Source organism: Populus euphratica, unplaced genomic scaffold (genome assembly GCF_000495115.2).
Source record: "Populus euphratica unplaced genomic scaffold, PopEup_1.0 scaffold64.1, whole genome shotgun sequence".
Taxonomy (NCBI): Eukaryota; Viridiplantae; Streptophyta; class Magnoliopsida; order Malpighiales; family Salicaceae; genus Populus; species Populus euphratica.
In genome coordinates, this window is record NW_011499923.1 from 916433 (window position 1) to 942360 (window position 25928).

A 25928-nucleotide genomic window follows, 5' to 3' on the forward strand; every position below is an offset into this window, starting at 1 on the left:
AAATATATTAAAATTTATTTTTTATTTTTAATATTAAAACATTAAAAACATTAGAAAACAGGAAAAAAAAATAATTTAATGTTTTTTTCAAGCCAAAGGCACTTTGAAACACTCTAAAATGTGAAAACAAATGATTAGCTAGGTTTACTTACGAGCAATTAACATATGTAGATTAAGGAATATTCATTTTTGAAGTCTTTATATAGTCTTAGTCTTACCTAAACATGTAATTTGAAATTTTTAAAAGAAAATTAAGAATAACATAAAAAAGGTTTTTTTCTATCATGATTTTCGGTTATCTTACCTTCAATCAACTTTATTTTATATTACAATTAAAAGAAACTCTACGCCACGTGGGAAAAACATTATGGATGTAACTAATGAATCCCCAATGTTTTTTTTTTTTTTTTCATTTTGACTCTCTCCACACGAAAATTTTTTTTTGCAATGAGAGTATTATGATCTTTTTAATACGGGCACATTTATTTTTTAAAAATTCACTATGGAATAATTTTTTTTTTCACATTTTATTTGAATGATCGAGTTACTAAAATAACATTTTAGTGAAGAAAATAAACTTTTTATCCAAGGATTTTATGATTATTTTTTAATAAATAGTAAAAAAGGCTTGAATACTCAAAATCAAATAATTTTGAAACTTATTTACACAATATTTTTTATCTTTGTCTTTAGTTTTTTTTTTTGTTATTTTTAGGTGGGTTCAGGAGCATTCCTATCTTTCAATAATATAAAATATTAAAAAAAAAATATTAACACATGACAAACATGCATTACTGAGTTGACGCTACCCGAGTCCTTTAAATAACATGTATTGGCAATGTCTTGATGTCAAATATCACCTTTCATTGTAGTGTTAGAAGTGCGTCAATATCCTCTTCCTAGTGGTATGACTCGTGTGTGCGGAGACATGACATTTGGGCTTTAATGTTTCTTTTGTTTTCTTCTCATTTTTCTCTCTCTCTTATCTTCATTAAAGTATAATGGTTCCTTTTATTTGTCTCATAAATTCAATTTGGTCCTCTTTCTTTAAATTTTTATTTTTTTATTTTCTTTTAATTGATTTTCTCTTTCAATTTCATACATATCATTTGATCTAATTTGACTTTTATATTAAATTTGGATATTATTCTTTTGGTTTTCTTAAACTCTTTTGCTAATTATTTGTTTTTAAATTTTATCCTCCAATATTTGATTTTAATTTATCTTTATGTCAAATTTGGTTCCTATTATTTTTATTATTGTTTTTTTTATCTTTTCTATGGCATCTTTTTATTTTTTCAATTTCATCCATCAATATTTTTCTTATTGAATTTTTTTCTTTTCCCTTATATGGGGTTAATTTTAGTCTCATAATTAATTAGAGTTACGAGTTTTAAATGTTAACAGAAGTTGACTTTAGTTCTTTTTAGACTCATTTAAAAAAATGATTTATTTTTAATTTTATCATCTAATACTTTATTGTTTTTATTGGTCTCTATGTTCATTTTTTCCTTTTCTTTTTAAGGGGTCATCCCATTCTTATGCACATGGTTACAAGGTTAACGAGTTAACTCATGTTGATTCAACATTTTTCTTTTAAGAATCTTGATTTGTTGTTTTTTTGAGTTTGCTTTCTATACAATTAGTCTCGACCTCATGAGCAAAATTACAAGTTTTAAAAGTTAACACAAATTAGCTTTGATATTCTTTTAAGTCTTTTTTAATTGATTTTTTTTTTTATTTTCATGCTCCAATATTTTTTTTTAATTGATCTTCGTGTTTTTTTCACTTTTCTTTATACGAGGCTATCTCAATCTTGTGACTATAATTGCAAGATTATCCTGGGTTATAGAAAACCTTTTCTTTGCAACTTTTTATTTTTTATTTTTTATTTTGTCATTTAACATTGTGTTATTTAATATCAGAGCTTCATAGTGTTATTAAATTTACTTTGGTTAATGACTTTTTTCACTTTTTATTGGCACAAATAATTATTTAATTAAGTAAAAGATTTATTATAGAAAACAAAATTGTTAGAAATAGCTGAGCACATAACTCGTATTGTGAGATAAAATATCTCAATTTTAGTTTTTTTATGAAATATTTATATATGTAATTATATTGTGTACATGCATTACAATTTATAATCAAAGAATTTTTTTATATCCAAAAACATGTCACAAAAGCCTAAAAATTTATTTTTTTTTGGAAAAAATTAGTTAACCCATAATAAAACACAGATCAAATAATTTACTCGAAATTCATTTGAATTAAATCAATGAATTAATAATGCATGCCCTTTTCTTAGTTTAATCTCTAAACTAAATCATACAACTATGCAGTAAACAAAGAAAACAACAGCATAACCTATGAAAACACTGTACATGGAAAGAAAAGACAAGGAATGGCGATGAGGCAAACTTGAGATTGTAGTCAAAATAGAGGCAGGTCAAAATTTATTTTTTTATTTTTTTAAATTTTGTTAATGTATTAATAAGAAAATTAAATTATTGTTTAATATTTTTAAATTATTTTAATATATTAATATGAAAAATAAATTTTAAAAAATAAAAAAAATATATTATTTTAAATCCATCACTTCCATGCTTCCTAAAAACATAAATTAGAAAAAATGGAGCGGGCTGCAACGCCCAAAAAGCTTCGAGTCATCATAAAGCAAGCAAGCAAGCTAGCAAGCTGACGCTTCTCTCTTCTCTCTGTTCTTCTACAAAACAAAGGGAAAAAAGAGAGCGGGGAGAGCCAAGAAAAGGCCTCGAATTTCCTTCGGACTCCAGTAATCTGACGTCTCTCTCCCCTTCCAAAACCTAAAAAAAAAACACAGAACATAAAAGTAAAAGAAAACAAAACTTATTCTTCTGTTTCTGTCTCCAAAAACCCTAGCTTCTTCTATTATGCCTTCGTAACAGTAATAGCAATACGCAGATCCAGTAATAAACCAAAAGAAGAAATAAAGCCCTAACTCTTGAAGACCTGGAATGGCTGAGTTAGGGCAACAAACTGTGGAATTCTCGACTCTCGTGAGTCGAGCTGCTGAGGATTCGTTTCTTTCTTTGAAAGAATTGGTGGACAAATCCAAATCCACCCAACAATCTGATTCTGACAAGAAGATTAGTCTTTTGAAGTACTTGGTTCACACTCAACAGCGTATGCTTAGACTCAATGTCCTTGCTAAATGGTGCCAGCAGGTCAAGAAGATTTTTTTTTTTATTGGTTGGGTTTTTGTGTTAAAGAGTTAATTTGATTCACACTCAACAACCTATGCTTAGACTCATTGTCCTTGCTAAATGGTGCCAACAGGTCAATAAGATTTTTTTTATTTTTTTTATGATTGGTTGAAGAAGGAAATATTGGGTTTTTGCTCTAGACTTGAATACTTTTGAATTTAGGGTTTGTTGAGATTTTTATGTGTTAAAAAATTGTGGCTGTAAGGAATGAAGGATTGAATTTTTGTGGCTATTGTTAAAAGATTGCTAGTTTAGTTTGGGAATGCTAGTCTCTGGAGTATTTGGCTCATTTGGGTGATTTTGAATTTTTTTTAAACTGGAAATTTGTGGCTACAGGCAAGTCATTGGTTTGGTGACTAATTGGATAAAAGAGTGTGCAAGTTTTGGTTTGTTACTTTGATTTTTAATTTGTTATAGGTTGTTTTCGTGAGTTTAGGATTTATTTGAAATGTAGAACTGGGAAGAAATTCTCAAGCTTTTTCTTGGGACTTGATTTGTTGGAAATGCTAGGAAATTTGGTAGATTGCTAACTGCATTCCAGGAATTATATTAGCGTTCCTTATAAAAGATGAAATCAGATATATCTTCATTCACAGTAATTTGAATTAAAATTTTCCTCCAAAGTTTTGAACTCGGGAGGAGATACTATAAATTTGCTTGGTTTTTGACTCAATAGTCGGTGGAAAAAAATCTCATACCCCCCTCTCTAAATGTAAGTCAATGTTGTGTGCAATTAGAAAAAAAATATCAACATGCTTGCAAAACTAAACATAATGGAGGAGGTAACGTAGGGGAGTTTATTGTTTCCAGTAACTTGTGTGGTCAAGAAGCAAAAAAAAATATGATATTTATCTTTTGGTACATCGTGTTATTTTCCTGATGAACATTGCTAACATTATCAAAGAGCCAGCCTAGATTTAAATCCAATTATATTAATAGTGCTAGAGAGTTGAATGAGATAGATCAGCATCAGTGCTCAAGATCTATGGACATTAGGTTTAAGATGCGTGCTGAAATTTTATTTGAGGGGTTTATTTAACCTTCTGAAAGTATTTTGGGTTTGAAAATTTCCAAAGCATGTGCTGTGTCTACAGTCAATACATTCATGTTGTGCCATTAACTAAGGCACCAGATTTCAGTAGGAAAATGTATTGATGGTATTGAATCAGTATTATCTCATGAGATTAGAAACCGACAAACCTTTGTATACATGGTGGGTTATTGCAGTAATGGTTTGTTGGTCAAGATGAACAGGACAAAATTGTAGAATAGGCATCTGCTTCTGTCCATAGTCCTCGTGTACAATCTTATGTGAAAGCATTATGAACATGTGAAGTTTAGAAGGTGGCAACCTTCTTTATGTACAAGGACAAAATAAACTAGTGAAAAAACTTCCAACTTCCGAAGTCATTAACTTCATCATCAGAACTCAATAGTCTACAATTGCTCAAGAACACATGTCGGACCTCAAGTATTTCCCAAGCATTTGAAATTTAAAAAGTCTTAATTTTGTTAAAATCTAATGTGTTAAAGGTAATTTTATGCTTTGGATTCTTGTGTAAGTTATGGAATGGAAGGCCGCTTTAATGTTCAAATAATACTGATTTTTAACTCAACTTTTGCTTTGCAGGTTCCGTTGATACATTATTGTCAGCAACTTCAATCAACCTTGTCAAGTCATGATACTTGTTTTATCCAAGCCGCAGATTCTTTATTTTTCATGCATGAGGGGCTACAACAGGCTCGTGCTCCTAGCTATGATGTTCCATCTGCAATAGAAGTACTCCTAACTGGATCTTATGAGCGTTTACCAAAATGTATAGAAGATGTGGGTATCCAGGGAAAATTAACTGAGTTTCAGCAGAAGCCAGCTTTGAGAAAGTTGGACACACTTGTGCAATCCAAGTTACTCGAAGTTTCATTACCAAAGGAAATTTCCAAGGTGAAAGTGTCTGATGGTACTGCATTGCTTCTTGTGGATGGAGAATTTAAAGTTTTAGTTACTCTTGGCTACCGAGGGCACCTTTCAATGTGGAGGATACTAAACATGGAATTGCTTGTTGGTGAGAGAAGTGGATCTGTGAAACTGGAAGAATTGCGACGGCATGTTCTGGGAGATGATTTGGAGCGCAGAATGGCTGCAGCAGAGAATCCATTTACGATTCTATATTCAGTTCTTCATGAGCTTTGTGTTGCATTAGTTATGGATACTGTTCTAAGGCAAGCACAAGCACTCCGTCAAGGAAGATGGAAAGATGTAATTCGGTTTGAGCTCATATCTGATGGCAGTAGTAGTAATGCCACTCAGCTAAATCAAGATGGAGAAGTTGATTCAGCTGGTTTACGAACACCAGGTTTGAAAATTATATATTGGTTAGATTTGGATAAAAACTCTGGCACATCTGACTCAGGGATTTGCCCATTTATAAAAATTGAACCAGGACCTGATCTACAGATAAAATGTACTCATAGCACTTTTGTTATAGATCCTCTAAATGGAAGGGGGGCGGAATTCTCCCTTGACCAGAGCTGCATCGATGTTGAGAAGTTGCTTCTCAGAGCAATATGTTGTAATAGATATACTCGTTTGCTTGAAATTCAGAAAGATCTGGGAAAAAATGTTCAGATCTGCCGTGCTGCAGGTGATGTTATTCTTCAGTTCCACATGGATGAGCCTGATGCTGACCATAAAAAGGTTGGTTTTCATTTAATATGGATTTTTCAACACATTTTGCGTGAGCTTTTAGAAACTCTTAAATCAAGAAACTTGTGTTGCATAAATAGTGAAGGAGCCTTAGTTCCTCTGGTGTGTTTAAGACTGTCTTCATGGAGGATAATTACCTTTTTGTTTGGTGCATTTATTTTTTTGTAGCTATGATCTTAAAGGCATATCATTCTTGAATTATTCTTTTCCCTTTATTGAATTCTATATGCAGAAAGAAACTAAGTCTGATGGTGGGGATCAAGAGGGGCAGGAAGTACTGCATGTTCGTGCCTATGGATCATCGTTTTTTACCCTTGGAATAAATATAAGGTGTCTTCCCTTGACCCATGCCTATGAAACGATTTTTATTTCTTCTGCATGTCTACTTCTGGGTTGTCTAATTCTTCCTTTGTGTGTGGAAAAGCTAAAACAGGGGCATAGTAAGGATTTTATAACTTTCAATTTTCTTTTTTCTTTCTTTTAAAGGATAAATAGTCATCATCTAGTATGCATATGCATAAAGAATGACAATTTAGACTGCTGGTGTTGATATGCTAGAAAAACTCTTGAAGAAGCTGTCCATCCTCGTGTATAACAAACTTCTTTGTTTCCTAGTAGAAACCGTACAAATAAGGCCCTGTTCTATTACATTTAATGCCTGTTAGGGGATGCATTTCTCACATTTTCTACATTGCCTGAGTTTCATTTTTTTACTTGCAGGAATGGCCGTTTTCTCCTCCGATCATCACAAAATATAATTACACCTTCAGTGCTGATAGATTTTGAAGAAGCTTTAAATCAAGGAAGCATAACTGCAGCTGAAGTTTTCATTAGTTTGAGGAGCAAAAGTATCTTGCACTTATTTGCATCTATTGGCAGGTTCTTAGGTCTCGAGGTAACTTTTAGTTTTGAGAAAAAAATGAATGTTATTAGATCTGATTAAATGGCTCTGAATTTTGAATTTCGCCTAGGCATTCATGGGTAAAAGTCACTAAAACATAGGATATGAATTTTGCAGGTATATGAACATGGTTTTGCTGCAGTGAAAGTACCTAAAAACCTTTTGAATGGTTCAACTATGCTGCTTATGGGGTTCCCAGACTGTGGGAATTTGTATTTTCTGTTGGCACAACTTGATAAGGATTTCAAACCTCTGTTTAAGTTGCTGGAGACACAACCAGATCCATGTGGAAAAGTTCATTCTTCTAATGACTCAATTGGTGTAATGCGCATGAAGAAGATCGACGTTAACCAGATGCAGATGCTCGAAGATGATCTGAGTATCGTTGACCTGGGAAAATTGAATCGCCTTTTGCCTAATGCCTCTCCTTATAACCAGACGTCCGAACATGGTCTTCTATCTGAATTCCGTCTAGAGGGTCCCATGCCAATCGCAGGATGTCCTCCATCAAGTTTTTCATCCGTTGTTGATGAAGTATTTGAACTTGAGAAAGGGGCATCTGCACCTTCATTCCCACTTCAGATTGTTACCTCATTCAATGCATCTCCTGCTTCTCATTTTGGCTCTGTTCCGACGAATCTTCATACTGTTAAAGCTGGAACTCCTTCTCCTAAGTGGGAAGCAGGCATGCAGGGGTCACAAGTTAACAGTGTTGCAAAAGTGTCAAGTGTGGCCTCTCACTATAACGGATCCTTGTATCCATCAAACAACCTGAAGGGACCTGTGCATTCCAGTTCATTCAGTTCACTATCTTCTGGTCTAGGAAGGACAACAGCTGTGAAAATGTCATCAGCTTCAAAATCTTTTCAGGATTTGTCTTCTCTTAGATCTCAACATGTGGTTGAGGTTGGCACTAATTCCGCAATGGACGATGATCATCTAAGACTGCTGAATGATGCATCAAAGGATGCACTATCTGGGATCAGGCCCTCTCGATTGTCATCTCCATCTCGACCAACAGGCTCTCGAATTTCAGCATCAAATGTGAAACCTATTGGAGCCGGAAGCTCGCCAGCTGGGTCTGTTGTCAGAGTTGCTGGATCAAGTCCATTAGCTCCCACTTCCGTATGTAAGATGCCTTCTATAATTTTATCTGCATTCATTGAATTCAAAGGATACTTTTCTGAGTTTTATTTTTCTTCTGCTATGTTAGCCATGTTTGACTAGAAAATACCTTTTTCAGTCCAGACAGCAGGAGATACTGCAATATCTCTGGGCTCTAGTTATGATGTATCCATACATGAAAAAAATCCAAGAAAGCGTACAGTTTTAGACATGTTGAGCATGATTCCATCTCTCCAAGATATAGATGCTAAAGCAGGATTTTCTAAGAGAAGAAGAACCTCAGAATCAGCTCACTTTCAGAAGGTTTCATCACAGACGCTTGTATCATCAGAAATGGTCTATAAAAATGAGAGATACAGCTGTGGGAACCTTATTGCAGAAGCAAATAAAGGGAACTCACCTTCAAGCATTTACATCTCTGCTCTTCTTCACATGGTTAGACATTGCTCACTTTCCATTAAGCATGCTAGACTAACTCGCCAGATGGACGACTTGGACATTCCATATGTTGAAGAAGTGGGTCTACGAAGTGCATCCTCAAATATATGGTTCCGACTTCCACTTGCACGAGGCGATCCCTGGCAACATATTTGCTTGCGGCTTGGCAGGCCTGGAAGCATGCATTGGGATGTCAAAATAAATGATCAGCACTTCAGGGATTTGTGGGAACTTCAGAAGGGAAGCAGTGGCACTCCCTGGGGTTCTGGGGTCCATATTGCGAATGCATCTGATGTGGATTCCCATATTCGTTACAATCCAGATGGCATTGTCCTGAGTTACCAGTCTGTTGAGTCTGATAGTATAAAGAAGCTAGTGGCAGATATTCAAAGGCTTTCTAATGCTAGAATGTTTGCTCTTGGAATGCGGAAGCTGCTTGGGGTAAGAGCAGATGAGAAACTAGAGGAAAGCAGTGCAAACTCTGATCTTAAAGTGCCCATTGGAGGGAAAAATGCTCCTGAGGGAGCTGATAAGTTGTTTGAACAGATGAGGAGAGCATTTAGAATTGAGGCAGTTGGACTGACGAGTTTGTGGTTTAGCTTTGGTTCAGGTATTCTAGCTCGTTTTGTTGTTGAGTGGGAATCAGGTAAAGAAGGGTGCACATTGCATGTTTTACCAGACCAACTTTGGCCTCATACTAAGGTGTGTTATATTTTATTTTTGTTTGTGTTCATTTTTTATTTCAATCTTTTCTGTGCTTATGTTGGGTTATTATCATCAATGTGTTTATACCAAGTTATTTTGGTCACCTGCATTTATCATCATGGCATGAAGCTCATGTGGAGCAGCTCACGTGTTCTATGTGATTCACCATCATTTTTTGGCCCATCTTTTCACTTGTTTGAACCAGCATAGATTTGTGCGTTTTCTTTTTCCTGTGTTTCTGTCTTCTCAATTGTTAATTTACTATCTGGTTGCAATTCAGTCCCTTGTTTTTTCTTCTTTTCATATCTGATTGCAGTCCTGTCTATCCTGCACCACACCACTAAATTTCAGCTCTCTTTAGATATCTAGCATAATGATATTTTGCTTTGAAGTGCTCTTCTGCAGTCAGCTGGTCTTGCGGTTTGTCCATTGAATTCTTTTTGTGATGCTATATTGTCAGTAGTTGATTAACACTAAAGAGGCAAAACAGTTTTGGATGGTACAAGTCATGTATTTTACTGATTAATACCATTTTCCCTTAATGTATATTTTGATATACCTGGCAAAATGTTGATGCTGTATAGAACCTTTGTTGTTCAGCTTTATCATGGATCCAGTTTTAGTTATTTTTGTTTTGTGATCTTGTGTTTCATGTTGTATTTGTGACTTAAGTGAGCTGCTCTTACATCTCTAGAATTTGGTATTTTGTTTAGTTCCTGGAAGATTTTATAAATGGGGCTGAAGTTGCATCCCTGTTGGATTGCATTCGCCTAACTGCTGGACCCCTGCATGCTCTTGCTGCTGCTACTCGCCCTGCAAGAACTGGTCCTGCTCCAGCTGTTCCAGGTGCAACAGCAACTGTTGCTTCTATTCCAAAACAAGCAGGGTACATCCAATCCCAGGGACTCTTGCCCAGCAGTGTGGTGAATAATATTAGCCAGCCAACTTCTGGCCCTGTAGGCAATGTTTCTTCTAGTACTGGACCTTTTGGGAATCACAACCCACATAATGTTGCAATGTCAGCTGCTACTGGTCGAGGTGGCCCTGGCATTGTTCCCAGCTCATTGTTGCCAATTGATGTCTCTGTTGTCCTACGAGGCCCCTACTGGATCCGGATTATATACCGGAAGCATTTTGCAGTTGATATGCGTTGCTTTGCTGGAGATCAGGTTTGGTTGCAACCAGCAACACCACCTAAGGGGGGTCCTTCAGTTGGAGGATCATTACCCTGTCCACAGTTTCGCCCTTTCATCATGGAGCATGTTGCCCAAGAACTGAATGGATTAGATCCTGGCTTTGCTGGTGGTCAGCAGACAGTTGGACTGGGAAATTCAAACAATCCTAACCCAAGTTCATGTTCTCAACTATCAAGTGTTAATGGAAATAGAGTTAACCTTCCTAATTCTTCAGCAACATCCAGGGCAGCAAATCAAGTTGCTGCATTGAATCTTGTTGGAAATGCTGTTCCAGGATCATCAAATTTGGCTGTCCTAAGCTCAGGATTGCCCATACGCAGATCCCCAGGTGTTGGTGTCCCTGCTCATGTTAGAGGAGAGCTGAATACAGCCATTATTGGTCTTGGTGATGATGGAGGGTATGGAGGTGGATGGGTTCCTCTTGTTGCCCTTAAGAAGGTTCTAAGAGGCATTCTTAAATACCTTGGAGTGCTGTGGCTTTTCGCTCAATTACCAGGCCTTTTGAAAGAGATCCTAGGGTCAATTTTGAAGGAAAATGAAGGTGCGCTCTTGAATTTGGACCAGGAACAGCCAGCCTTGCGCTTCTTTGTGGGGTAAGTATGAGAATCTTTTTCCCTTGTTGCAAGTCAGTGCGAAACTGCAGATAACGGTGTTTGCTGTTATCTGTAATGGTGGTGTATTTTTAAATATTTCCAGGCCATAGTATGTTTGTCTCCTGGAAGGGCTATATGAATTTGCTGTGTCTTTGTGCTGGGACCTTGTTTGTCCATTTTCTTACATGATCTGATTATTATTTTTTCTCTGCAGGGGCTATGTGTTTGCTGTAAGTGTCCACAGAGTTCAACTTCTTCTTCAAGTACTTAGCGTCAAGCGCTTTCATCATCAACAGCAGCAACAAAACAATGCAGCTGCTCAAGAAGAACTGACTCAATCTGATATTCGAGAAATATGTGACTATTTCAGTCGCCGGGTAGCATCAGAGCCCTATGATGCTTCTCGCGTCGCATCATTCATTACCTTTCTCACTCTACCCATATCAGTTTTAAAAGAATTTCTAAAATTAATAGCATGGAAGAAAGGATTGGCTCAGGTACAAGGTGGGGAGATGGCACCTGGACAAAAACCCCGAATTGAATTATGTCTTGAAAATCATACGGGGTTAAATGTGGCTGAGAATTCATCTGCTGCAAAAAGCAATATCCATTATGATCGGCCCCATAATTATGTTGATTTTGCACTGACTGTTGTCCTTGATCCTGCTAACATACCTCACATTAATGCTGCGGGTGGTGCTGCCTGGTTACCCTACTGTGTCTCAGTGAGGTTGAGATACTTGTTTGGTGAAACAATGAATGTGTCTTTCCTTGGCATGGAAGGAAGCCATGGCGGTCGAGCTTGCTGGTCACATGTTGATGACTGGGAGAAAAGTAAACAGAGGGTGGCTCGAACTGTGGAATTGAGTGGATCTTCGACAGGAGATGCCCAAGGAAGGTTGAGAGTAGTTGCAGATAAAGTGCAAAAAACCCTGCATATGTGCCTCCAAGGGTTGAGAGATGGCAGTGGAGTTACTGCAAGCTCTGGGACAACGTGATTAGATAGGTTTACTGCTTGCAACATCAATCTTTGAATTATTTGCAATATTTGGAATGAGGAAAGTAGATAGGACCTTGCATTGATGCGAAAGAAGGTCAAATGATGTTAACAAGTTCTGTTGAAGATACAGATGACCGTGCAGGACTTTTTGACTCGTTTAAATAGCTGATCCAGTATTCTGATGATTAGGATGTAAATTATTTTTGCAGATACCGGTATTGTAGCGGTTGTTTTCCTCTGTACAGAAATCATAGTTGCTGAGTAGACAAACTTCGTGACTGTTGTATACCCTCTAAGGTCATTCCGAAGGTGTCTAAGATTGTTTTCAGACTGTTCGAGGACATTATTTTTATGTATATGTTGAAACTTGTCCATGTTCCCACTTTTATAAATCTCTTGCGGGCAGGGAAGTCGCTCCATTTAAAGATCTGCCACTTTTTTTTTCCATAAAATTACACCGAGTTTGAAACCAAGTAGTGTCCGAGATTGGCTCACCAGCGTGATGCATGTCGCAATTCAATACCTCCGTTGTGTCTGGTGTATTATTTTTATAAGAATGGTGTCTAACAACCTGATTTTTCACCAGTGTTTGGATAGAAATGAAGATGAATGGATGAGAAGGGCCATACAGGAAGAAGGATTTATGCGCTTGATATAGTTTATATCAAGTTTTCGATAATGGTAAGACCTGTTCCCATTTTTTTCATCTTTCTCCATCTTTCCAAGCTGAACCAGGAGCTTGGATTCCTTTTCCTTCCTCTGGTGTTCCATTTCTCCATCCAGAGTTGTTGATTTTGATGATTAGTGTATTGATAAAAGGCACACCATTCAATTTTCTTTCGAAAAATCAAATGTCTTAACATGAAGCAGCCATGCTGTGAGGTTCCTCGTTTAAGCTGCTGGAATGTATAACGAGAATTCTTTCGTAAAACCATGCTGTGATGTTCCTGATATTATGTAAAAGAAAGCTTCCTATCCATTTTAGTTCCAAGGAATTGCAACGGTGCCTGCATTAGATCAGCACTCCCATCTGATTCAAAATATCAAAGCTTTTGTGGTACAGATGGATCTGGCTCCTATCTTCCAGACTGGTATCCTAATCTTGCTGCTTGTAAACCACAGCCTCATATTGCGCTCCATCAGTCCTCTTAATTTGAAGGAGCATCGCGGGAAAAGAATATTGTTTGCATGTTTGGCATGACACACCAATGCAGCAGCCGGCAGACAACAGATGAAATATCTCTGCATCTCGTGTTATTGAAGAAGGTTAAACAATCAAACCTCTATCAACATGAGTCCGGTACTCGTGTAAAATCATCCTCTAGCTTCGTCTCATTTTTCAGACAGTTCAAAATTGGCCTGATGTCCACCATCCCGGATGGCACTTGTCTGAGGAGATAAAAAATTGTGGATGACTCCATCCACAACCACACTGCTGTGTCCGGCAATCTTCTTCACCCCTCTATTCTCCATGGTCTCCCTAATCTTTTTGGAGTAGCTTCACCTTCCACTAGCAGCTTCACCTTCCACTAGCAGCATATATGTTAAGACAGCAACGTGTATCCACCTTCTTCCTCAGGGTCTAAATTTAGCGGCTCCCTGGAAGCTATCTCCGCCGTTTCCACATCCTCCTGAACTTGGCAAGCATTTAGCATTCCTCCACAGATGGATCGACTTGGTTTCATGGGCATCTGATTAATGATATCTTTTTCTTCAGACAACCTCCTTGGTCGTGCTAAAACATCTACCAAACATCCATAGTGCTCGACTACTGGTTCAATGCCATGGTCTTTCACAGAACTGAAAATTTTAATCCCTTGATATACAAGCCACTATGGCTACAAGCTGAAAGAATAGAAACAAAAGTCACGTTGTCTGGACTTGCATCTTCCTGCATCTCATAGAACAGTTGCAGTGCCTTGCTTCCATAACCATGGAAAGCAAATCCTGTTATCATTGATGTCCATACAGTGACATCCTTTTATTAACTTCCTTGAAAACCAAAAAATGCCCTTTCAATACTTCCACACTTGCAATACATGTCAATCAATGCTGAACCCAGGAAAGCGTCTAATTACCCACCCGTGTGCCCACCTCCTTTGATCCAGAGCTTCGGTTTCTGCTGCGGCAGAGACTAAGCTAATCATGGAGACAGTGTCGGGTATAACATTCTCCATCACCAAGTCCATGATTAAATCCTTTACCATTGAAAAACCATCCCTACAGGCATATCCAGTAATCAAAGAATTCCAAGAAACAATAACCCTACAAGGCATTTGAACAAAAAAACATCCACGCCAGCTCCAACTCCCCCACCTCAGCACACCATGCAATTATCATGTTCCAGGAAACAACATCCTTCTTCTTTAAAGCACCAAATGTTCTCGAAGCAAGCTCCAACTCCTGGCACTTGACATCAATATCCATAAGAGCATGACCCAGGATCAAATCCGACGTAGTAGACATCCTCCTTTCCATCCACCCATGAACAGCCCTACCAAACTTCACATCTCCTAATTGCCCACAAAAAACAAGCAAACCCAACATGGTAAACTCATCAGGTTCAAGGCCTAAACCCACCATTTCATGAAACAAGCGCATTGCTTCCAAACCAAACCCTTTCTTAGCATAACCAACGATTATAATCTTAAAAGAAACAACATCTGGACTAGGCATCTCTTCAGATACCTGCTGTGCAAGCCTCATCCGTCCATTCTCCAAGTGCACTTGCTTCACGATGGGGCCCAATAAAAAAACAACATCTGGTCAACCAGCCCAACCAAACCCTCCCTAATCTAGCCCAACCGAATGTGGGCAGAAAGGAAAGCCAGAGGAGAAAAGGTGAGTTGGACAGCCTCGGACTAATCTTAATCTAACCTAAACCTTACTACATCTAATACAACCAAACGGTTTGGTATGTTAATATTAAAAATAAATTTTAAAAAATAAAATAAAATATTATTTTAATTTATTTCTAAATAAAAAACAAACACCTTGCAGCACAGATAAGCCCAAGACTGAGAGTTGTCTGACAATTTCTTCCCACTTAACGCGGGAAAAACATATCCAACAGGATTTATGATGTCTTTGCTTTTCTTTGATTGCTTTGGCTATTAGCCTATAGCATATAATTAGCTTGGTGCTATTTGTTTTCCATACTTTCCAAGGTCTTACGCAACACTGTTGCAACATCCAGAACATGGGCAAGCCAGAGGTGAGGATACCTTAGAGATCAAAAGATCAAGGGCAGTCAGGAACGTCTGAATAACTGGCTGACTTGAACCATTTACTGTGGAACCCAGTTTTCAGGGAGAGCTTGCATCTGGTGAGAGGTGCAAGCTCCAAGCCCTATAATTGGCCCATAAAATTCCCTCATTGGAAAAAGAAAGAAGGGAAAAAACTATATGAGATCATGTCTCTCTCCAACAACTCTTCCTTCAATCATCATTGCAGCAAGAATTTGCAAAAGGGGCACCATTTTTTATTTTAATTTTAAGAGAGGATGGAAAAGGGGCTCTATTTACTTTTTCAGAAGAAAACAAAATCACCCTATAAACAATCTAAGGCAGGCAATTATTTTGCCAAAAAGAAGCTTCTTACAGAACTTTAGAAGACAACCTACTATTATCTATTTCAACTTGCATACAAATTTCTCCAAATACATAATACACATTCCCATCAATCTCTTTTGAAAGGCCCTCCATCCCACTATGCAAAGAGAAAGAAAAGAGAGTTCTTACCACTAATATTTTGTCATTGTCCACTATCCCCGGCCCACCATAGATAATACGAGCACATCAATAGAGGTTTTGAAAGTTTCTGCCTTGACTTAACCATGGCTATAACATCAAGTGCCCGTGAGGTTGACGAAACAGGAAAAAAGAAGTACAATTTCTCTGAATCCATTATTTTTTTCTTTCTTTCAGTAAGGTCGACTTGACACTTGAACTGACTGTCGATGTAAAAATTGGACAAGAACAAGATTTGGGACCCAGATGCCTGCTGGAATGATCGACGAGCACACGAAGTATGCACTTTCTTGCTTAGGTTTATGAAGGGGTGTTCGATTCGGTGTTGATGAGTGTTGATGCGTTAGGTGGGCGTGCTCGGAAGATTGCTGAAGCAAGTGATATGGGCATGATGCAGAGTGCCTTCGACTGAAGGAATTGCATGGCAGCTCCAACGTCTTCTTCCATTAACTTAGCTACTTCTTGTTCAGTGTCATCATTTGACCAATTTTCCCAAGATTGCTGATTGGCTCCTCCTTCATTGCCCTCTCCCTTAATCTCATTAAAACCATAACTTAATAGATATGATAAAAAAAAAAAAAGTTCAAGAAAAGAAGTGTTAATTGACATTTCTTCTAACTCAACTACCTGAACTGATGACAATGGTACATCGGCTACAAGCTGAGCCACAGCGCCTGCTGCACCTAGTCTGCTCATGCTCAGAACCTGATTGAGCATGCAAATGAAATCAAAGTATTATTTTTGAGGTCAAGAAAAATAGTGCAAGAAAAATGATGACAGAAATGCCAGTAGTACAGTTCATGTCCCTTTCTAGTTCATGTATTCAATGATGATTTAATTGCAAGCGTGCAGATGCCGACGAAAGACAGATCCACTTCGGGCTCGACATCTTAACTAATTCATTTAAACAAATATTTAAAGGTCTTCAACTATGTCTAGGATAGTCAAAAGGTTATGGCCCCACCATGATATGAAGAACTCCTAATGAGAAAATTTATAGACTTATTGGAATCAGACTCGCCTTCTGGAAAGCATGTTGAAAGCCTGTTAATGCTTTAATAATGCATACCAGAAAGATAATTTTGAATAATATAGGAATATAAATATAATCAATATCCTCTAGATCATAAATCTATTTGGATAGCAAAGGCGCCTTCCGACTCCAATACCTTGATTTGGAGTCTTAGAAACTTCACATAGTCCACAATTTCATCAAGCATGGCTGCCCTATCTGTCTGCATGAAATTTGGAATATGTTACGATATAATAAAATTAGGAACTACAAAAAGATCTGCTAAGATGAAATTAATCTTAAGGTTTCGGAAAGAAACCGACTCCTTGATGTTGTCGACATTGCAATTCGAACTATTAATTTCATAAGTTAAGAATAAAAGGATTCAACAATGGATACATGCAGAACCAGAATTAATTGGTTGCAGATTCAATAATTGGAAATTTATGGAGAGGAACAGGAAGAACTCCAGTTGACTGTGTGTAAATGCACCGAGTATATGCAAACCTTGTTGCAAGTGGGAACCAATTCCTGCAACGCCTTCACCCTCTCCGTGATTCTTACTCTTCGCAGCTGCATCCAGAAAACATATGATCAGAAACTGGTTAAAAATCTATACCAATTACAGAAACAGCTATCGAAATGTTGAAAAAAAAAATTAAGCATAACGAATTACTTGCTCTGCAACTTAAATATGGAGAGATTTTCCAAGAAACCACACGAATATTCATATACAGATTCCATAAACAGAAATATCGAGCAAATAGAGATCAAGTATATACCCTCTCAGCAATACTGTGTGGATCCGTGGCTTGCCCCCGTCTTGCTCGCACCCTTGGCCGTATGCCAGGCGGTTGTGGTACAGCTGAAACTGCTCCTGGATTTGGATGGCTATTAATCTGTACAAAAAGTTTAAAGAACAGATGGTAAATGTTTAGATGCAATGCAATGATGGGGGATTAAGACGGAAAAAATTATCCATCAAGTAAAACATATGGTACTCCTTAAAGGGAAGGCAGGCAAAACGATAAATCTGTCAGCATTGACTGCCTTTACCAGCGATATATGCAGCTACTAATTCACAATGTGATATTTCTCTCTGGGGTTTGATCAAATTTTAATGCATGCCTAATTACTAGAACTTCAAGGCCTCTCAAACTATTCTTTTCCCAGGTCTAGGGATTTCAGCTAGAATCAGTACAAATTCATTAGCTGCACATTCACGGTTGCACAACACTTTTCAAGACATGTTCTTGCACAAATTCATTAAACCGATTCAAGTAAGGCTGACAATGGAAAGTTGGGTCGAATAAGAAATTCAACGAATTTTCCATTTTGACCCCAGAAAATCATGCCGAAGCATGAAAATTTGAGAAATAATGAACATTTGACCAGAATCAATTCCTCTTTTTATTGGTGAGACTCAACAAGAAAAGAGAAACGCATTCACAAGTTACCTAAGGAGTACTGCCATTATACAAGCGCATGCTGACCACTCATCTTTCCACTGAATATTGACAAAGACTACCGCAAGAAATGATGAAAAAACAACTAGCCAGGTACTATTGTACCAATAAGCATTTAGTGCAGTGATACTTTCTCCTAAAAGCACAAGATTCTGAACACTTGAAGAAAAAAATCACATCCTAATGATATTGTCCAACAATTAAATGAAGCGCCATCCAGTCTTGAATATAATTTTTGAGTAACCAAGAATTTAACAACCAAAAACAATTATTATCCCAATAAAAAAGGGCAGTACTTCTCAGTCTCAAATTTAAATAGAAAGGAGAAAATGAAGAAGGTAGTTCAATCTGAGATGTCCAGATTTTACATGGTTGAATAACAAAATCTGTCCAGATGTAGGTTAATAGCAAGGTGTTTTAGTCCAAACACTCATGTTTCTTACCTGGTGAATTTGAGGTGGTCCAGGAGGAGGTGGTGTAGGCCGGATTGATGAATGAATCTGCAGATGTCCAAATGTTGGAAACAAGCTTGTCATGTGCACCGAATCTCTCCCCTGCCACCACAATTTCATAGTTACAAATCAACCCTTTGGACCAAATTTACCATTAACAAAATCAGTCTCATAGTCTCTGGTTTCCGTTTTTCAATTTTTGACGGTTGGCAATATTATTAAGTTTTTTTTTCTAATGAGAGAGGAGAAACACAGTAAACTATATCAGTGTTTATCCAAACTAGCTTAGCAAGAAATCAAAATGTTTCCTGAATCGAAAAACAAAATAACCTGTTGGTATCATCATGTCATGCACTCAAAGAAATCCAAAACTGACACACCCCATATATATATATATATGCGCGCGCGCGCGCGCCACACAGTTATCTTTATTCTTACCAAAACAAAATCGAGAAAAATGACAAGACAAATGCAAAAAAACAGATACCAAAACCAACTCAAAGTAAAAAACAAACAAGCAGACAAGTCCAGTTAGAAAACCACCAAGATAGATACAGAAAAAAAAAGAACAAAAAAAGAAGAGTAAATAATGAGTTAGCATTAACAAGAGGATATAGACAAAAAAACAGAATAACAGCAGCAATTAGAGAGGAAAAGAGGATAGAGCTTACCAAGATTCGAGCAGATTTTATAGAAGGAGAAGTGTTATTGATATTATTGCTGTTGTTGGTATCTAAGGAACTACCACTATCATCTTGTTGTTGCCTTAAAAACCCATGATGCTCTAAGTTCAGCCCTAAAGGCATCATTCCCATGTTATTGTTAGCATTACTCCTTAGTAATCCAACATTACCAGCACAAGACCCTAACTGCAGCCCCATCATGGGCGGGCTAGTGGACCCCATAACCTCCCCACCACCTCCATAACCAGGTGGCTGCACTGCCAAGATCTGCTCGAGGAAATCATCTCCCAACCCTTCAGGTGGAGGATTTCCTGCCATGCATGCAAATATATGACACAAAATACTACTACTATCAATAAATATATATGTGCAACAGGACTTTGTTTAGCTTGGTATGTATAAGCAGTACTCCTAATAAAACTTAGCAAAAAGACTTATATCTGTACTTTGTTTTGAGTTTGTTCTTCGAGAAAGAGAGAGAAAATGTATAGAGATCGAGACGATGAAAGGGAATATATGGGGGATGCTTATGGGAAACCCGAGAAAAAGAGTGCTGTGCTGGTGAACTGGGTGGCAGATCCGGAGCCCAATAACCCGGAAAGTGAGTTGTGGATTCCAAGATGGGAATAATGGGTATGGCTGTGAGCCTGTTACTATTATCTTGACATTGTTCAGTAAAAGAGATGGAGAGGAGAAATTAAGAAGAATATCATATTCAGTGTTTTCCTGTGCTGGTTTTCGTTTGCTGATGGGTTCTGATTTGTGGTTAGTGCTGTGTGTGACCAACCTGGCTTCCAAAGGATGGGTGAGACCTTGAGGGAATGGCTAAAGTTCGACTTTTTTTTTTTTATTATCTGAGTTCTGCCCTGCCCTAACTATTGCTGGTCACTGCCTGCTGGCTCTACGTGCTCAGAAAGGCTGTGATTATTATATTTTCATTTCTCTTTACGAAATTTGATTAAAAAATATGATTGATGTGCATATGAGAACAAAATAGAGTACATTTACAAAAAATTGTTTGGATTTAATCTTTAAATGTCAGTATGCTTTTTAATATAAAATATTGATATAATTTTAATAAATTATAAATGAATGTGAAATTAATATAAATAAACCTTGATTGAAATCTTTTAATAAAACTTTTTAAAAGCTTTTATTTTATATAGAAAAAAATCAAAATTTTATTGGTATTTATAAAATAAAAAATTAAAAAGTTAGATTTGAATAAAGAAAAATATTTAAGTTTTTAGAGGAAAGAAATTATATGCAAAATAAGTTTTAAGCTTAAATTAACAAATGTGAGGGTTGGGCCTAGGCATAAGTTTACAGTAAAATAATATTTTGGATTATAGTCTATATTCCAGAAGTATCTTATACAAATCTGAATAGTTTTTTGTAATTGAAAAAATTTATATTTATAGCTATTATGTTCATATTTAATTATTGATGTATGATACCTAACCAAGTATTAATAATAATAGAAATTAATTATGAATTAGTTCTCTAACCTTTGAGTTTTTAAAATCCATTATAAAAAAGAGGTGAATGAAGAGTTTATGAAAATATTTTTCAAATTCTTATATAGTTTTTCTCATCTTATTTTTACTGTTTTTCTTCTCTTTTTTATATTTTGATTTTCCTTCTAAATATAGAGTTTAGATTTATTTTTTTAAGAAATATTTGGATTATATAATATTTAGTTTAGATATTTTATTTAAAAATGTATATAAACTAAGATAATGTTGCTGAAATGTTAAAATGTTTATTATAAACATTCATTGCACCAGGAGATAAGTAATAAAGTTTTGATTTATCCTTAAAAACAATGAAATTTCATCAATTTTAAAGTGTCCCAACAAGTATGTTTTTTTTATTTTGTTTAATCCTTTTTCTTTAGCATGCATGTTATAATAGTTTTTTTCAATCTCTTGAGTTTCTTTGAATTCACACTAAATATGCTTGTTGAAACTTTTATATATTTTAGTATTTGATATCATGATTGACATGATATATATGTTCACAAGTTTATTGCATGCTTGTAGTTGCAACATGTATAAAGTCTAAGACTTTCCTTCAACAACATGTATAAAGTCTAAGACTTTCCTTAAAATATTTTTATGTTCAGTAAGCTTTGTTAATATTTTTATGTTCAGTAAGCTTTGTTTTTTTGTTTTGTTAAACTAAATAATCTTGCTTAATTTTTTATTTACACTGTCTAATGACACAATTAATGAATCAATCTAATCTACCACAATTTCATCTCCCAGTTGATTCATCAGTTTCTATACTTGCATGTATGCTATATATAAAGTTCTCAAATTCCTTAAAAATGGTTTTGGAGTTTTCCAACCCTAAAGATGTGTTGTTCATTCGAACGTCTCTTGGAGAGAAAGAAATTATTTGTTTGCATCTTTTCAAAACATTACTGCAGCAAAGGATTTCTTGATATTAGGTTGATGATTATTGTTGCGAGTATATTTATTAAATTGGTCTAGTCTAGCTGAATGATCTGGAAAATCGATAATTAAAAACTTAATTTTAAATTATATTTGAATTTGAACTAGAAAAAACATTTATGTTATCAAACTTAGCAAATTAATCCAGTTAAATTTGTTTCAAACTTGGATGGATCAACACTAAAAAACATTAAAAAAAAAAAAAGGAGCGAAGAGACGTTATTTTTTGAAGAAAATGATTGAAACGTTAGTTGATGCAGTGAACTAGCCCAACAATCCAAGCCTTTGTTCAGATGAAACCTAAACTAGCTCCGGAAACTATGGTTGTGAGTGCTCATATATAAAGGGAGATTTGCATATGATTAAAGCTGGAATCATAAAAAGGAGTTCATTATAAACCGGGCATGTATCATATTGAAATGTATAAAATATGAAAGAAAAAAACGAAGATGTCATTAAATTCCTTGTGCTGTAAAGGAAGATGATAGACAAACGACTGGACAATCAATGACTAGATGATCATAATGTAATGTCCTCTTGCATGTGATGTTAGCATGACTCGTTTGAAATTGAAGCTTTTTGCACCAAAAACAATAGAAAAGTTGCTTTAAAGTGCCTGTCTACTACCTCCAAAAAGTTGGATCCTTTTACCAGGTATTATGGAGTCGCATTATGCAAGCCTCTTCCCCTGTCACTGTGGTTTGAGTTAATCCAGCATATAAGTCTACTAACACCCAAGTCCATGTAAGGTTAAGAAAAACAAAATCAAAAGCTGCTTGATCTGTGATTTTTCAAAATAATAATGTAATGGAGTTACCACATGGAATAACCCTATCCTATCCTATCCTATCCACCAGCACAAGCAGTGACAATAATGGTGGTGTAAATAATAATGTAATGGAGTTACCACATGTAATAACCCTATCCTATCCTATCCTATCCTATCCACCAGCACAAGCAGTGACAATAATGGTGGTGTGTGACAAATTTGATATCTTCATTTCTTTAATCATGGCACCATGATGATAATAGACAAAACTTTCAGTCTCACCAACTTTTGCCATCAGGCTCTCCTGATTCTTCGTAAGGTGCAAGTATTTTAATAGACTTGTCATTCCTAATGGGCATGATCATCTTCTATCCTCTAGAAAACCAAGTCTTTCGGTCATCGGGGTGGTTGGCTGATCAGCAAATCTTGACATGATTTGGTTTTTATTGACTCAAAAATGAAGAACGTTTTAATTACATCTTCTCATTTTCTGGTAGGCTTATGATTGGAATGCCAACTAATGCTTTAAAAATATATTTTGTGGAACAAAAATCCATGTGAAAGGATCGCCAAGAAAGAAAACAGCATGTTTTAATTTGTGCTTCTTAGTTTAACCGTGTTTAGCTATGGATCAGATAAATTTGTTTTCCTTGCAATTCTTTGGAAAGAAGCCAGGCTCAGGGAGTGAACCCTTAATTGTTTTTATTTGGAAATGGAGCGGATGACACAAAATTTTTAGCAAAAAAAAAATTAACCTTAATCTTGATTTTAGATGATTAGACGTGAAATAAAGATGTTAGAGGCTACTTAAGAAGAGTATGCTTATATTATTTTCCTCTAGAGTTCCACACCTGTTTTTAACAAGGGAATTGCTCCTTGTAGGCTTAAGATATAAACTAGTTGTTAGACATCATTTTCTACTCAATTACAATGTTTTAGAATCGGTCAGAATTTTTTAAAATTAGCTAGACTGTTTCGACGAACCCTAGTATTTTTTGGAAATTTTCTAGAAATAAACTAATAATTTTGTGAAATGGTTAGACTGTTTTAAGAAACGGTTTGACTGTGTTGGTTACTATTTAAATTCATGTTGTTTTTGTATTTTGATCCCTTTTTTTATTTTATTTAGTTCTTTTGGATTTATTTAAGTTGTATGAATATTACAAGGTGTCCTAACTAAATCAAGTGATATTTAATAAAATTCTATTACAATATCTTGTTTGACAAAGTTGGTAATTATTATTATCACATACTATTTGTTGTTGATCTTAGTGAATTCTTTTATTGCTTGTTTGATGATTCTTAAATGTTATAAACATGTTTAAATCATTACAAGAGTGTGTGCATCACATGATTTATATATTCATATTCTCATATGTATTGTGTCTTAATCAATTAAAACAAGATCCATATGTTTGCGTGGACTTATTAAATCATTTTGTCAATATAGTGTGGGATTTATATATGCATGTATTCATCAAAATTATATCAAATCAATATTTTATTATTGATATATAACATATTATTTAATTAATAACATCAATATTCAATGTTTATTGTTTATGTTATCATCAAAACATATATAATTAAATCATCATCATAGCCATAAAGCTAACATTTTTCATTAGCTATCAAACCTGTGTCTCTTTGTGGGTCACATAGATTTTTTTTTTCCAACATAAAAAAAGAAATATTCCAGCATTTTCTGGTTTTTCTAACATAAAAAATCTCAATTATAAATTAAAAATTTTATACATGCATTTAATTAAATTAATCAAGAATTACTTGTGTAAGAGAAACAAAATTTGAAGTCTTATTTGTAACCCATTATAGCTAACTAGTTCAATCCGTAACTAGGGTCATGCACTCAATTGAGATAAATAACTTTTTTATAATTTTTTATTTAATTATATAATAAAAACATAGATTCTCATAAAATAAAAAATCAACTAAATATCATGGTATTTGCTTAAAATCATGATAAATCTACAAATATCAAACCAAAATAAATTATGTTGCCTAATAAAATATTAAAGTACAAAATTAAAAAAATAAGTAAAAAATTCAATAAAGATCTAATTGTGAGTGATCAAATTAAAAAAAAATCCAAAAAAAAATTACTAAACAAAAAGTCAATCATAAAGAATTAAATTAGTTAAAAAATAAAAAGACTTAAGTGCATGAGCATGGGCCTTAAAAAATGTTAATGCTCATTGCCCTAAGGCAACCCACGCCTGCTAAATTTTTCCTTTTATTATGAGCAAACAACAATTTTATAATTTGTTTTTTTTAAAATAAGTGACATATCACCTACTTTACCTAGATTTTGATGACTAGAGGTCCCTAGAAAGTTTGGTCAAGGGTGTTCAGCATCCAATAAATCTATTTTTAACTATTTTTTTATCCCAAAAAATCCTAGAAACCTAAATAAACTTGTTTATTCCTTAAAATAATTCAAAAAATACCCAAAAAAATTAATATGAAACCCAAAAGCATTCCAAATTTAAATCTACCTTTTCAAATAAGTTAAAAATAAAAAACACTTTATTAAAAAAAAAATTATTAAATGAAACTTATAAACACCAAAATCGATCATTTTGATAGTTGGAAATATTATCAAATAATATTCTTTTTCTATCATTAGAAAAGTGACTTTCTATATAATATTCTTTTTCTATCATTAGAAAAGTGACTTTCTATATAATATTCTTTTTCTATCATTAGAAAAGTGACTTTCTATATAATATTCTTTTTCTATCATTAGAAAAGTGACTTTCTATCTCTAACCTCTAATTAAAAATTAAAAAATGAGTAAAATAAAGTTCTGCACCACAATGGAATATTTTAAATATTTAGGGACCCAAAAGTTCTCATTTTAAAAGAGGATCATCGTGTACTTTCGTTTCAATTTTGATACAGCTACTTCTTCTGCGCTTTGATTCCCTTTGTTTCAATTTTTCCTCATTAAAAAATTATTATAAATTAACTATGAAGTTTAGCATAGAAGGATGTAATTGAAAATAAATAAAGATTGATGACCAGATTAAAAAAAAAGCACGGATACAATTGATTACTACCATGAAAAACCCAAGTTTTTTTTAGAGCTCCTTATAATTATAATTATAAATAAATTATAATAGGCTTCAGCTTTGAGTGCCAAGTCCGGCTCGAAATCAGTGATAATGAAGGGAAAGGGGAAGGAAAAGCTCTAGTTTTTGCCGCTTTTAATGTGAATAAATTTTAGCCACAGGCATAGAATAAATCCTTCATCACTACACTCTGATTCTGAAAACAATTTGTGCAAAATATGTTTTTGAAAGTATTTAAAAAAAATTATTTTTATTTAATTTTTTTATTTAAAATTATTTTAATACTAATTTCAAAAATAATTTTTTTTTTAAAAATACTATTTTAATATATTTTCATATAAAAAA

The 25928-nt window shown here is 35.0% G+C and overlaps 2 protein-coding genes and 1 pseudogene across 3 annotated transcripts; 1 reads left to right on the forward strand and 2 right to left on the reverse strand.

The window, feature by feature from the left end:
- Positions 1 to 2626: 2626 nt before the first annotated feature.
- On the forward strand, positions 2627 to 12336 carry LOC105135410 (mediator of RNA polymerase II transcription subunit 14-like). Of its 2 annotated transcripts, none has more exons than XM_011040269.1 (8): positions 2627 to 3206; positions 4876 to 5940; positions 6182 to 6279; positions 6670 to 6844; positions 6968 to 7979; positions 8094 to 9115; positions 9832 to 10907; positions 11122 to 12336. In XM_011040269.1, exons 1-8 carry the CDS (start codon positions 2997 to 2999, stop codon positions 11903 to 11905), a joined length of 5442 nt encoding a protein of 1813 aa, XP_011038571.1. In that variant the 5' UTR covers positions 2627 to 2996; the 3' UTR covers positions 11906 to 12336. The 2 variants fall into 2 exon arrangements, with proteins under 2 accessions (XP_011038571.1, XP_011038574.1); XM_011040272.1 differs by lacking the exon at positions 2627 to 3206 and adding an exon at positions 3219 to 3318.
- Positions 12337 to 12844: 508 nt separating this feature from the next.
- LOC105135430 (pentatricopeptide repeat-containing protein At3g04750, mitochondrial-like) lies at positions 12845 to 15611 on the reverse strand (annotated as a pseudogene).
- On the reverse strand, positions 15408 to 20100 carry LOC105135411 (transcription factor UNE12-like). The gene is made up of 7 exons (XM_011040273.1): positions 19258 to 20100; positions 18578 to 18688; positions 17451 to 17567; positions 17176 to 17241; positions 16826 to 16891; positions 16284 to 16361; positions 15408 to 16187 (listed from the first exon to the last, which is right to left on the reverse strand). Exons 1-7 carry the CDS (start codon positions 19585 to 19587, stop codon positions 15957 to 15959), a joined length of 999 nt encoding a protein of 332 aa, XP_011038575.1. The 5' UTR covers positions 19588 to 20100; the 3' UTR covers positions 15408 to 15956.
- Positions 20101 to 25928: the final 5828 nt, after the last annotated feature.

Coding starts and splice junctions, on each gene's coding strand:
- LOC105135410 (XM_011040269.1), top strand. CDS start 2,997: ATGGCTGAGTTAGGGCAACAAACTGTGGAATTCTCGACTCTCGTGAGT. Junction 3,207..4,875: donor TTGCTAAATGGTGCCAGCAG/GTCAAGAAGATT, acceptor TTTGCTTTGCAG/GTTCCGTTGATACATTATTG. Junction 7,980..8,093: donor ATTAGCTCCCACTTCCGTAT/GTAAGATGCCTT, acceptor TACCTTTTTCAG/TCCAGACAGCAGGAGATACT.
- LOC105135411 (XM_011040273.1), bottom strand. CDS start 19,587: ATGGCAGGAAATCCTCCACCTGAAGGGTTGGGAGATGATTTCCTCGAG. Junction 16,892..17,175: donor TGGTTCCCACTTGCAACAAG/GTTTGCATATAC, acceptor AATTTCATGCAG/ACAGATAGGGCAGCCATGCT. Junction 16,362..16,825: donor TTCTAAGACTCCAAATCAAG/GTATTGGAGTCG, acceptor ATGCTCAATCAG/GTTCTGAGCATGAGCAGACT.